The following is an 11,996-nucleotide window of genomic DNA, read 5'->3' as shown; positions in this document are numbered from 1 at the left end:
AAACAAAGGTGGATATCCCCTACCATTCATCTCCAGAACTGTCAAGGGAGAACCTCCTACTACCTTAATCTTCCCCAGACATAGATGACAAAATAATTTAATGAAAGGACGTAGGCTAGGTTTGGAACACTGTTGTAGTTCAAGCCTCTTCAGAAGATCCTAAGATACTCTGATACAATGAAAACCCAGTCAGATTTAAAACACTGACTGACCCTTTGCAAGGCCGCAAAGTTGATCCTCTGCTCAAACTGAGAGCAACTGTAGGAGAGAAGAGTGAAGCTGACCTACTTCCCCTACTGCCAGCCTCCTCTCTTAAAAGGAACAACTTATCGCAAAGGGCGCTCGCTGATTAATCCCATACTTGCGTAACACGTTCCTGTAATTCACATTTAAATTCTCTCATAAATAAAATTACAATTGAAGTTGCACAAGGAGAGTTGGTTTCCATACTATTTAGAAATAAACAAAAGCAGAGCCATTAGGTACTGCTTTTAATAACAGGCAAAAAAATCAAACTAGTACAAGTAGTGTAGAAGTAACAAATGAACAACAGTAAGACACTTGACATGCAGCAACATCACTACAAACGTGATGCTTTGTACTTTCTTTGATTGCAATTTGACATTTAAAATTTAACAAAGCCATTAAATTGACCGTGTATTGTAACTGTGGTAGAATGAGACTAGAAAGCAATCTTATTTGCAGGAAAAAGACAACAGGATTCTTCAAAAACCTTAACTCTACCACCAATGCAACACCAATAAAATGACATCATTAGAATACACTTGGAGTTCCAAGAGGTACATAATGATTGTGGAAAAGCTGAGGCAAGGTAACCAAGTAATTTGTCAGTTCCATAAAGCCTGTGTCAGAGAACGATCTGAGATTCAGAAATTCTTGGCTTGAAGCGGTTAACCCCAGCTGATGCAGCGTGTCTTGGCAATCTTTTTAACTTGTCTGAATTTTTACCTGTTTTATATAAAGGAAGAGCTAAGCTAGGCTAGATGCTGGTTCAGGATTTTCCTTTCAGCTGACATTGATGAATCAATGGAAGTAGCTTGCCTTCTTCGTGAAGTCTTTGAGTATCTGTAGCACCTCCAACAAAAGTCCCATTAACAAACACTCTTGGGACCTATCAAGAACAAGAAAATTGCATCAGTCCCTTGAAAAAAAGATAACAACCTAAGCAAACCCATTTGGACTCAAGCATTGTTATGTACGCTTACACATTCCACTCTTAACGTAGGTGTGGGTGTGTATACGTGTAGTGTATGCACACACAATATTTACTCTCTTCATATGCATTTTAATGTTTCAATATTACTGTACAACTGTACAGCTCCTGTTTCCATAATATTTACAGAAATTGAAAACTTTGTTCACTTGCTGCTCAAAAGTGGGTTTGAAGTCACTACAGGGGGGACTCATAAATTCAAACAATTGAGTTAAGTGAGGCTGTATAAAGTTAAGGAATGGCAAACACGGTAAGTGTTAGACACGATGCAATAAATACACTGATACAAATGAAAACTGACTTTGTTACTTCAATCACCTTAGTGGCACTACAGAAAAGATCACCTCTGAGGGACAGGCAGAAGGTCTCAAGGAAAAGCAAAGAACCTTTCAGCAGTATCTTGTTTTGCATTTAGGAGCTTTTATTGCAAGTTTACTCAGCCCAAAAGATGGAAGACCTTGATCTGTCCATAACCCATGGAAAACACGTAGTTTAAGTTCTTACTTTTCTCATTACATGCAAGAAAGTATACTCACTGTTCTGCCACCAGTCATCTGTTCAAGAACATCTTGTATCTGGCTTCCGTTTTCATTCAAGTCCAGTTCTACAGCTGTGTAATTCACGTTCATGTGCTCAAAAAGCTTTTTTGCCTTATTGCAGTAGAAGCACGTTGTTTTAGAGAAAATCACCACGCAGTTCTCTGAAATAATCTCCTGTATATTTACAAGAATGTTCAAATAAGTGAGCCATGTTTTTAAGTCAGTGTATTTTAACAGCATCCAACAGCCACGAAAGCAAACGGGGAAGTTATAAATCTGCTCTCATTGTGACAAATGTTTGGTAGCAGTAATTTGACTAACTTTAATCTCCAGTACTGGTTTAGACTGTAAGTCTGAAGAAAAACATACAAAGGATACAGCTGAGAAAGACGAGGTACCGGCAGTGGGGATGAACAATGCTGCCCACATGACCTAATGTTAATGTTAATTACAATTAATTGTTAAAAACCAGGCTGGATAGGCAGAACTTGTCATGAATTTTTTTGTGTAATTCGGACAAGCTTTGAAGCAGCCAGTTTTTAGAAAAACTGAAGACACAAACAGCTGAAGACACAAACAGTGCTGTAGGACACAAATAACGTTGTGAGACGCAAACAGCGTGTTACCTGGATTTGGTTGGCAGCGTCAGTGCTTGACAGTGCAACGGAGACAGGCTGTCTGTTCCCCATCCTAAAATTAAACAGAAACACAAGTCAGATAGGCAAGCTTACAAAGAAACGGCACACTTCACAGCTCAAATTGTTTTTTTTGTTTTTTGTTTTTTTTTTTTTACGCATCGCAATGCTGTAAATATTTCACGTGAATTCCCCGTCGCGCTTAGGAGCGCATCAGCTGCAACGCCGGGAGCTGTATCAGCTGCAGACAAACCCTTTATTTTCCTTTCGATGCCCCTTCCCTCGCCCCCCCGTATCCCCTTGTCCCCGTCCCGTCCCCACCCACCCCCGGCGCAGCCCGGCCGCCCCCCGCAGCAACATGGCGGCTGGCCGGAAGGGGCGGGGCCCCGCAGTCCTCGCGGCGGTCCGGCACCGCTCGAGGCCCCCCCTCTCCACCCCTCTCCGCCTCCCGGCCGAGCGCGGGGCTGCCCGTGGCGCTGCCTGCTCCGGGGGTGGCGCTACGTGGGACGCCCTTGAGCGGCTGGAGAATTGCCAGATGGGGTGGGAAGGGGGGGGCCCTGCCCGCCCGCCCGCTCGCTGCTGGTCTAAAAGTTGTGGCCGCGGTCACTGCGCAGCCGTGAGTCCTGTGATAAACAGCCCGAGGAAAGCAGTTAGTGTGTGAAACCGAGCCGTGTACGCTGGCGGTGCCCACTTAGGGGTAGCGGGTTGATGTGGGTTCAGACACGGTGTGTTTGGTTGGCTCCTGTGCTACGAGACTCGAGCAATCCTTCTTGATGTGCATAATCTTGGTGAACTTACCTGTGGCTTCACGTTGTCAAACCTTCTGATTGTATAGAAAAGGGGGATGTAGCCTGCCACACCACGGCCGCGTTACAGCAGCCTACAGATGCCGTTGGAACCTGCACCCGTGCAGCGTGCTTTCACTGCGCTAAGCTGCAACATGTTCTCCCATGTCAGATGCAGGTTTTCCAGCTTCATTGCCTGGGCTAAAGCTGATGAGCACTCAGGTACCAAATACCATGTGGTAAAAATAATGATTGATCTTCTTACTACGTCCCCCAAAGCGAAGTGTGCAAACTGTTCTGTATCCTTCCGACTAAAACTTAACGAAGGCATGCTGAAGGGAAAAGGTGAAACAACCACAACTTCATGAAACAGGATGACTTTGTATGTTGCTAAAGAACGTGTTTGTAGCCGAGTTAAAAGCTGCTGAGGTGATGCCAAGTAGGTTTTGGATGGGAAGCGGAAACAGGACTGGAACCACGGGAAGAATTTCAATATTTCATGGGTTGCAGTTGCAGTAAATCTAATGGGAGAAATGGCATTCTGTTTATTCAGAATGTATTTCTGTGTATTCATGATGGTTTTGCTTCCTCAGTACATGATGCTATTCCTAAGCACATAAATAATTCTCCATACCAGTTGAAAAATAAATATTGGAGGTGGTTGGTATAGTTAGTGATGTCACTAGGTCCGGCATATTTGTGTGTTAAACTCTTTTGACACCAACTATTAGAGGAGGATTTGTGGTACCAGTAACATCTCAGACCAGGAAATTAGATAAACTGCTGACTGCTCGGCCAGTCTTGGTGTGTGCTACTCATAGGAAGGAAAACGATGCAATTATGCTCTTGGCAGTCTTGAAATGGGTTAAAATTTTTCTGCTAACATTGAAAAATGCTGAGAAAATTCCGAGCATGAAAACATGACAAGAAGGCTCGACACGGCGTGCTCGCAGGGGAGGCTTCGCGCGGCTGCGGGGTGAGCGGGGGGCAGGAGCCCCACGAAGCCCTGTCCTCTGCTCTGTGTGGACCAGCTCATGCAGGTGATGAGGAAACGGTTGGCGTGCGAGGCCTCGTCAGCGCTTTTTTTTACTGGGGTGCCAGTAAACTTTATTTTACTGGGGTGCCAGCCGCCTGCTCGCCAGAACCCAAACGTGACTCCGAATTAAGCGTCAGAATTAGATCCGGGCAGGACCTCAACGTCAGCACAGAATTCTGACAGGAGTTTTAAGTCTGAGCAGCGGCTGCTGCGGTGACTGCTCCCACATGGATACCGCGGGCAACGCGGGGCCTTCCTCCCGCCCCTTTCCCACCCACCCCGCTCCGACTGGCTCGCGGGAGGCCGCAAGCGGCGCCCCCTCAGCCCGCTGCGACCGCCCAGGGGCGGGACGGGGCGGCGCGGGGCGGGGCGGCGCCGCTCAGGCGTTTGCCGCGGGCAGCCCGGGGCCTAGCGGCTGGCGGCGGGGTCCTCTCGCGGCTGACGGCGGCGGCGGCGGGGCCGGCGGCGGCGGGCAGAAGATGGCGGACGTGCTGAGCGTGCTGCGGCAGTACAACACGCAGAAGAAGGAGATCGTGGTGAAGGGCGATGAGGTGATCTTCGGCGAGTTCTCCTGGCCCAAGAATGTCAAGACCAACTATGTCATCTGGGGGTGAGTCTCCGGGGCCGAGGGGGGCTGGGGTTGCCGCGCAGTTTCGGGGGTTGGCGGCTGGGCTGAGTCCCGCCGAGCCCCGCCTGCCCCTCTGGGAGGCTCCCCGGGCCCACACGGCGCGCTGCGGACCGGCCCCGGGCTCTGCGGCCCCCTCCCGGGGGCTGCAGGCGGCTGGGGGGGTGAGGCAGCCCCGCAGAGCTTGTCCCGGTTTCTGGGGAGAAATCTTCCGAAATCGGTGCGTGCCGGGGCTCCGGGCGGCTCGGCACCCCCCGGTGGTTGGGCACCGGGTGGGGAGGCGGCAGCGAGCCCCGGGGAACAGTGGGTTTCCTCGGCCCTGCCGTAACAGGCAGGTAGAAATCGCCTTTCTCTTCCTAAAGCGGCCGCGGTAGGTAACGCGCTTCGTTATATTTTAAAAAAGTTACAGAACGTCAGTTTCTGCACCTGTTGAACTCGGTGGCTTGCCGTTCGTGGTGGGCAGCGCGAGGGGCTGCTCTGCCCACCTTTCTCCGGAAAGTGGCAGCTGCAGGCTTGTGATGCCCATGCTGTAAGGGCTTCAGTGAATCCTTTCCACCCAAGGGAAACTGGTGCTGCTTGTTAAACACCAGGCAGTGAGCACTGCACGTAGTGGTCAAAGAGTGCCATGTGCTGGGGAGCTTGTGAGAAGACCAGGAGAGCCCACAGATTTCTCCAGCAAAACCCTCGTAGCTCACTCTACCCAGGGAGTGTTTTTTGGTTTTTCATAATTATGATAAGGGTATTGGCAGTGATGCAGTGTCCTTTAGTTTGAGGAAGAAAGGAAAGAAATTTGTCTGTTTATGCTAATTCATAGACAGATTTCTTAAAAGTGCTGTAACTTTACTTTCAGTTTAAAGCTAGAAACGTGGTATTTCATTGTCTATTTCAAGCTTTCAGAAACTTGCTTGGGATTTAGTTGCATTTCCTGGCTGGGGGGGGATACTGGTAGGTAGACCAGAGAGGAAGAAAATATTTGCATAAGGAGATAAGTTTTAAAGCTTTTGATAAGCCTTGTTTCTGATTTGCTGAGTAGCTAGATGGACAGTTACAGTGTTTTCCTTGCTACAAATTGGTTTTCCCAGGCCGTGATACGTAATGGTTAACTGGACAGACACGTTTCACCCCTATTCTGTAGGAAACAGAAACTGATATGCTAGCCTGACTCTTCTACTGCTTAGGAGAACTCGATTTAGGTGTGGAAGTTATTAACAAAAGACAAGAAGGTGGCAGATGGAGAGAGAAACTTTATTGCGTACATTAACACAGCTTTATCTTTATGGTCAGAGAGGGATCGTGGGGGAGCAGAGGATGTGCTGAGCAGAAGCAGTAACCACGTAACAGCTGTGCAGTTCCTCATCTCCCATGATGATGATACAGATTTTTTTATTTTTCAGTAAACTAGTAAATCTTTGTTCAGACCCAAAAAAGTGGCTTCTGAACTTTTGGTAGAATGAGGCTGCTGTTGATTCACAGCATCTCTTGTGAACCACCGTGGAATGTTTTATCTGAAATCCTTCAACTGAAGAACCAGTTCCTCAAGCTGTGCTCAATACCTTTGAGATCACAGTTTGGGAGCTGTTAATTTTGTAATTGCCGGGACATACGAGGAACATCTTCAACAACTTGTAAAGTTTCAAAATCTCTTACTTGGGCCACTGAGGGGGTCCAAACTATGCACGCAGTGAGCTGTTGTTAATAGCTTAATCTTTCACGAAGCCAATATGATTTCTGTCTTAGGTGTTCACAGCCTGGTGGCTGTAATTGCATCTCTGTCCGCTGCTGGTCTGGAGAGAGTAATCCAAGTCGGAATAGCAGCGGTGGCATTCTGTCCCTTCTAGAATTAGTCCCAGTAGACATTTAACACTGTGGCTCCTTGAGCAGCAGAGCTGGCAGAAGCCAGCAGCGCTGCCTCCTCTCCATGCTGGCATGAGAGGCTGCCAAACAGTGAATTGGTCTGAGGAAAGGAGCCAGGTTAAGAGTAACCTGGAAACAAAACACAAAGCCGTTCTGATGCAGGTTGGTTCCCAGATACAGTCCACGGAGCACAACCCTCTGAACACTTCTGAAGGCAGGATGGACTCAGATGAGGTGTTGTGTTTGTTTTGACGTAATGGTTGGTCCGCGGCCCCAGAAGAGTGATTATAGAATCAGTTTCAAAACCCAAGGAAGGAATCAATCTACCAGCACCTCATTCGCCTTGTTTACCCATCAGAGGGGCTTGTTTGGACAGTTGAGAAGTTTTTAAACAGAGAGCAGCTGGTCATGGAGATTGTGCTTTGTGTGATACTCCGCGTGTCCAGTCTTGTATTTTAGAGGATGAGTGCTTGCTTCTGTGAATGAGACCCAGGCACTTAGAACCTCTATAAAAATCCATGCTTTCAAACACAAAAACGGAAGTGGAGCAGTTAGAAAATGAATAAACTCGTGGTGCCCTTGGGGTGCAAATGGATGAACTGGAAGTAAATTCCTGGTGCTAAAACCAACCAGGTGAAGCTTTCTCTTTTGCATTATGTAAACATTTTCTTCAGTTTTTAAGCTGGAGTTTAACAGGTATTAAAAGTTGCATCACTTTTTTTTAAAGTGTTGGACTTTTCAAGGTCTGGATCATAAGATAGTTTTTCTGCAATAACTGATGTAATTAGTAATATGGGAAAAGAAGATTATTTTCTTTTGCTACTTACATTGTTTGTTAATTGTGTGAAGTAAGCTGCATTCAGATTAGCTTGCTTTTACCTCCTTATTTTGAGCAGTTCCTTTGGCAGATCTGAAGGGATCACAAACTGATGTTGAAATGCCAGTTCAGGCTTAGATTTTCTCCTTGCTGTACAATTGCTCTCCCATCTGATGCTCTCCCTTTAACATGCAGTATCTTGTATTGTCCTTGGAATAAAGCATCCTCTTGCAATGATAATGAGCATGGGGATTTCTTGCCTGTGTGGCTTAGGTGAAGTACCAGCTGTGCACTGCTGAGCTGTGTCAATGCCTGGGGCTTTGTAATACTGTATTTCCAAATTAATAGATAACCGTTCAGTGTTTGTTTTCTAAGTTACACCATTCATTGCTAAATAGTGTAAAGAAACTTGAGTAGACGAGCAGCTGGACTTTTTAATATAATCATTGGATGTGACGCACTTCAAAGAAATAATGACTTTCTCTGAAAAGAGAGAATCTACAGTGTTGATTGTAAAATGAAGTGACAACTGCGGCACGTGACACAGACTTCACTTCAGAGCCAAGTCTATGTGGAGGAAGCTTTTGTTTCTACCAGTACTCTGAAAAAGTTCAGATGCTACCTGATCGAAGATAGCAGGGAAACAATAAAACAACCAAACAATTCCTTGCTGAGGAGTCCAGTTTTATTACAGTTTTTCAGCCAACTTTCTTTCTTAGCAGTTGAAAGATACAAAGTCTCTTCCCTTTCCTCCTCCTTGCAACAAAATATAACGCTCCCTTCCACTGTGTAAATACGCAGAGTAAGTCCTTGGAAGGAAGGAAGAGTGATAGAAAGATCCTTTATTCTACCAATTCCCACAGTATTTTGAATCATTTTTCTCCCTATGAAATAAGGTGTGTTTGTTTTCTCAGGCATCACTATGAAGGTAATGTTTTAAGCCTTCCTGCTAGTAATGAGTTCCGAACAGTTGTTGGGTGCTTTTGATCGACATAATTCTTGTTTTGTGTAGAAAAGAAACTCCAAGAAAGTGGCAGTGGCATTATATCCATACTATAGAGACAACAGACTTACACTTCTGGTACATTTAATAGGTGATTTCATTGTGTAGGTCTTCCAGGTTAAAGAAATTTATGCTTGAGGAGTGGTTTTTATTTCTTCTGCCTTCCCCCAGTGAGGTTGGCACTTCTGTGGTGTTTTGATGGTGAGCCATGAGTAAAACCACTGTGCTTGGGGGGAAAACTCTTCGTTAAATCCTAAAAACTGTGTTTCATGATTTTACAGGACCGGGAAGGAGGGTCAGCCCAGGGAATACTACACTTTGGATTCTATCTTGTTCCTGCTCAATAATGTGCACCTTTCGCATCCTGTTTATGTCCGTCGTGCTGCAGTAAGTAGACCTCATAGAACTTCATTTTGTCTGGTTTGAGCTGAGTAATGTTTGCATAGTTACTGTCAGAGAATGATGGTAGCATGTCTAGTGTCCGGGAAAGGGAAAAAGCTGTTCAGTGATGTGTGTGTTTAAAAAATATTCTTCTACTTGTTTGCAAGCCTGAAACAAAGGAAGAAAAAGTCTGTCCTCCCTTTGTTTTATAGCAGATGACGTGTTTCATTTTGTGTGGTTAAACATCCTCCAGAAAGTAGTTGCATTTTTAAGCTTGATAGTTGTGCTCGCTTGTGATGCGGGACATGTTTTCCTTTCTTTGTGTGGATGAGTGGTCAATAAAAGTGGAAAAACCTTCATCAGGAGGCTTTCTGAGGGAATAACAGTTTAATGTCAAGTCTGCTGTCTTTTCAGACTGAAAACATTCCTGTGGTAAGAAGACCTGATAGGAAAGACTTACTTGCTTACCTAAATGGGGAAACATGTGAGTGATGTTTTCTATTAAAGACAATACTCTCTTGCTTTGCATTTATGGGATAAATGAGGGGGCAATACATGAGGGTCAATCTGTAGCTTAACTGACTACATTCAGACTTCTCAAACTAATTTTTCTTTACATTATGTTATTCTGAACTTAACTATTTTTAAGACACTTAAGAGCTGCATTCCTACATACGTGTTTAGAAGTGAGCTGTTTTATTATTAACATCCTTGGTTAATAGTTAACTGTTAGAATGCTCCATATTTGTTTCTTCCTTCTCTTTAGATTTTGGGAAACTTGGATTTTGATGCAATGAGTGTGTGGGATAAAATCTGCAGTATAATAAAATGTATCAAATCCCTGCTTTTTCAGTCTGGCAGATTTTCCTGGTATTCCATAGTGTTAAAATTTGTTACCAATAGTCAGAGAAAAGAGGTTTCTCTGTGAGCGGAGAAAGATAAATATGGCCTACTTTCTTTGCACGTGGTCTCTCTACATTGGAATATGAGATGATTTCTGTAATATGAGCAGTAAGCCTTTTTTAGAGGGACCCTCAGGTTGTCTTTCTTCCAAAAAGCAGAAGAACAAGTAGATCTTGATTCCAGGTTATAAAGTAACTTTTTGTGCTTGTTTTTTCCTGTGTAGTATTTACAGATCATAGAATTGCTGACTAATGTTGGAAGGGACCACAGAGTCATCTGGTTCAGTCCCCTTTTTGAAGAGTCAATTGGCCCTGAGCAATCTGATCTAACCTGATATTAAATCAGGTTCTGAGTATCTCTGGTGCCAGTGTTTGACAACCTTTGCTAAAGACATTATTTTCTGAATAACTAATTAGAATTTTCATTGTTGCATTTTATCTGTTCTTCTTTCCTTTTATACTGAAATATTTATCAAACCTTTTATACTTATATGAAATGTTTGATTACAGCAACCTCTTCAAGTATAGACAGAAGTGCTCCACTTGAAATTGGCCTTCAACGATCCACTCAAGGTATAGTTTAACTAAAAAGTAGCCTCAAAGTTTGTTTTATGAAAGTATTCGGCAATGCTGCATTTTTAATTTCCTCTTTTTCTTGTAGTTAAAAGAGCAGCAGATGAAATACTAGCAGAAGCAAAGAAACCAAGAATAGAGGTAATGACAGTAACTGTCATCAATACAAATTTGGGGGGTGTGTGTAAATTATAGTTTTTATCTGGTTTTGTAGCAGTTCAGCTGGACTACCTGTCCTCTGGGTGCACACACAACTTCTGTTGGTGTGTACATGAACCAGAAGGAGATAAACCAGAGGCTAGAATTCCTAAGTTCTAAACTTGGAATTTGAGTTGCTGGCTGTACATTGGAGTGTGAAAGGGTAAAGCTTGACCACGGATCTATAAATATCTGTTGCATTATGATCTGTCTGCTAGGAGCTATGTGATTAGAATCAAAGTGCTATGTAACGAGTAATTACTGTTATTTGCCATTTGTGAGCTGACATAACTTAAACGAGTAGATATCAGTAAGACTGGCACTTATCTGCTATTTTAGTCTCTTTATAGCTGTATTTAAAACTGTTGTCCCTGTGATTTAGTATTTTCTGAAGCTGTGTGTTGGATAATTAAATAGTATATTTTCACAACTATCTCTTGAGTAAAATCAACGTGTCTAGTTCTTACATGTATTATGTAATTCCACCTGGTTCTAAAAAGTGTTTTTTTCCCTCAAGTACTTTTTAACTGTGTTCATCCATTTTTTTTCTTCTGAGTTGTTATAAATCTGTGTATGTTTGTGGAGCTCTGAGGCTTTAGGTTTCTTATCAGAAGAATATTTATTGTAAATACCTATATTCCATTATTCCAGAATTGGATTTTAGCATTGCTTGTGCTTATCTTCATCAGTGTAAGATTAGTGAGAACTTCAGGCATTCTTAATGGCTTACAAGCATGATTGCTGTGAGATGACGTCTTGGTGATCTGTAGACTTAGTTTCTACATTTCCCTATGTAGTTGTGATGCCATTATGTTTTCAAACTGTAGATCTTCAACATCATGATTGGGAGAATCAAAAATTCTGCGTACAAACCTGATCTGTTTATGGCCATCTTTTTTTTTTGCTGCTCAGTTTGTAAAGTCTGTTTTAAGCTATTCAGAAACTGTTTCAGTGTAGAGATTCCAGGTCTCTCCTGATACATGAGTGAGACTGCTTTTGCTGTGCTTTAGCCTTTTAGCAGTAGGACAGGCTTGATGATGATTTAAGTTTTGTGGGGAAATAAGACAGATAAGACATAAATGGTATCAGCTTTAAGAAGCTGAAAAAATGGCATGAAGTTATGTCTTTCTGTTGCTTTCTTACCTTACATGTCTGTCTTCATCCTCGTTTGAGTAACGGGAAGTTACTTTACTAGTTTTTACTCTCAACTTGTCTATATATTCATTAAGAAAGCCGTTTATGAAAGTTCTGCATCAAAATGTCACAGTTCTGGGCAGTTCTGTGTAAAAATATCATTGAGCTTGTCGAAAATGTATGCATGTGTATTGTCCTACTTATTGTCACCTTCAAGTTCTCTTAATGTTTTTCTTTTCTTTGGAATTCTTGTCTCAGCAAGGCACTTTACAAGGGAATG

General features: G+C 43.5%; 2 protein-coding genes across 2 annotated transcripts in view; one reads left to right on the top strand and one right to left on the bottom strand.

Moving 5' to 3' along the window:
* Positions 1-474: 474 nt before the first annotated feature.
* GLRX2 (glutaredoxin 2) lies at positions 475-2,783 on the bottom strand. Its single transcript, XM_035333357.1, has 4 exons — positions 2,734-2,783; positions 2,400-2,463; positions 1,771-1,947; positions 475-1,132 (listed from the first exon to the last, which is right to left on the bottom strand). Exons 1-4 carry the CDS (start codon positions 2,766-2,768, stop codon positions 1,013-1,015), a joined length of 396 nt encoding a protein of 131 aa, XP_035189248.1. The 5' UTR covers positions 2,769-2,783; the 3' UTR covers positions 475-1,012.
* A 1,860-nt stretch (positions 2,784-4,643) lies between these two features.
* CDC73 (cell division cycle 73) overlaps positions 4,644-11,996 on the top strand; it is a 101,957-nt gene continuing 94,604 nt past the window's right edge. The window contains exons 1-5 of the mRNA XM_035333352.1: positions 4,644-4,839; positions 8,810-8,915; positions 9,324-9,393; positions 10,322-10,384; positions 10,473-10,525. Coding sequence (XP_035189243.1) covers positions 4,709-4,839; positions 8,810-8,915; positions 9,324-9,393; positions 10,322-10,384; positions 10,473-10,525 — 423 coding nt within the window. The 5' untranslated portion in view covers positions 4,644-4,708. The remainder of the gene's footprint in view (positions 4,840-8,809; positions 8,916-9,323; positions 9,394-10,321; positions 10,385-10,472; positions 10,526-11,996) is intronic.

Source organism: Oxyura jamaicensis, chromosome 8, assembly GCF_011077185.1.
Source record: "Oxyura jamaicensis isolate SHBP4307 breed ruddy duck chromosome 8, BPBGC_Ojam_1.0, whole genome shotgun sequence".
NCBI classification, from domain to species: Eukaryota; Metazoa; Chordata; class Aves; order Anseriformes; family Anatidae; genus Oxyura; species Oxyura jamaicensis.
Note: the sequence above shows the minus strand (reverse complement) of the source record. Positions and strands in the feature narration are given on the sequence as shown.

Bases quoted from the DNA above. Each gene is read 5' to 3' on its own strand.
- GLRX2 (XM_035333357.1), bottom strand. From the start codon at position 2,768: ATGTTGCTGCGGGGGGCGGCCGGGCTGCGCCGGGG. The intron at 1,948-2,399 runs GTAACACGCTGT...GTAAATATACAG, and splicing joins ACGCTGCCAACCAAATCCAG to GAGATTATTTCAGAGAACTG. The intron at 1,133-1,770 runs GTGAGTATACTT...TGTTCTTGATAG, and splicing joins AGATGACTGGTGGCAGAACA to GTCCCAAGAGTGTTTGTTAA.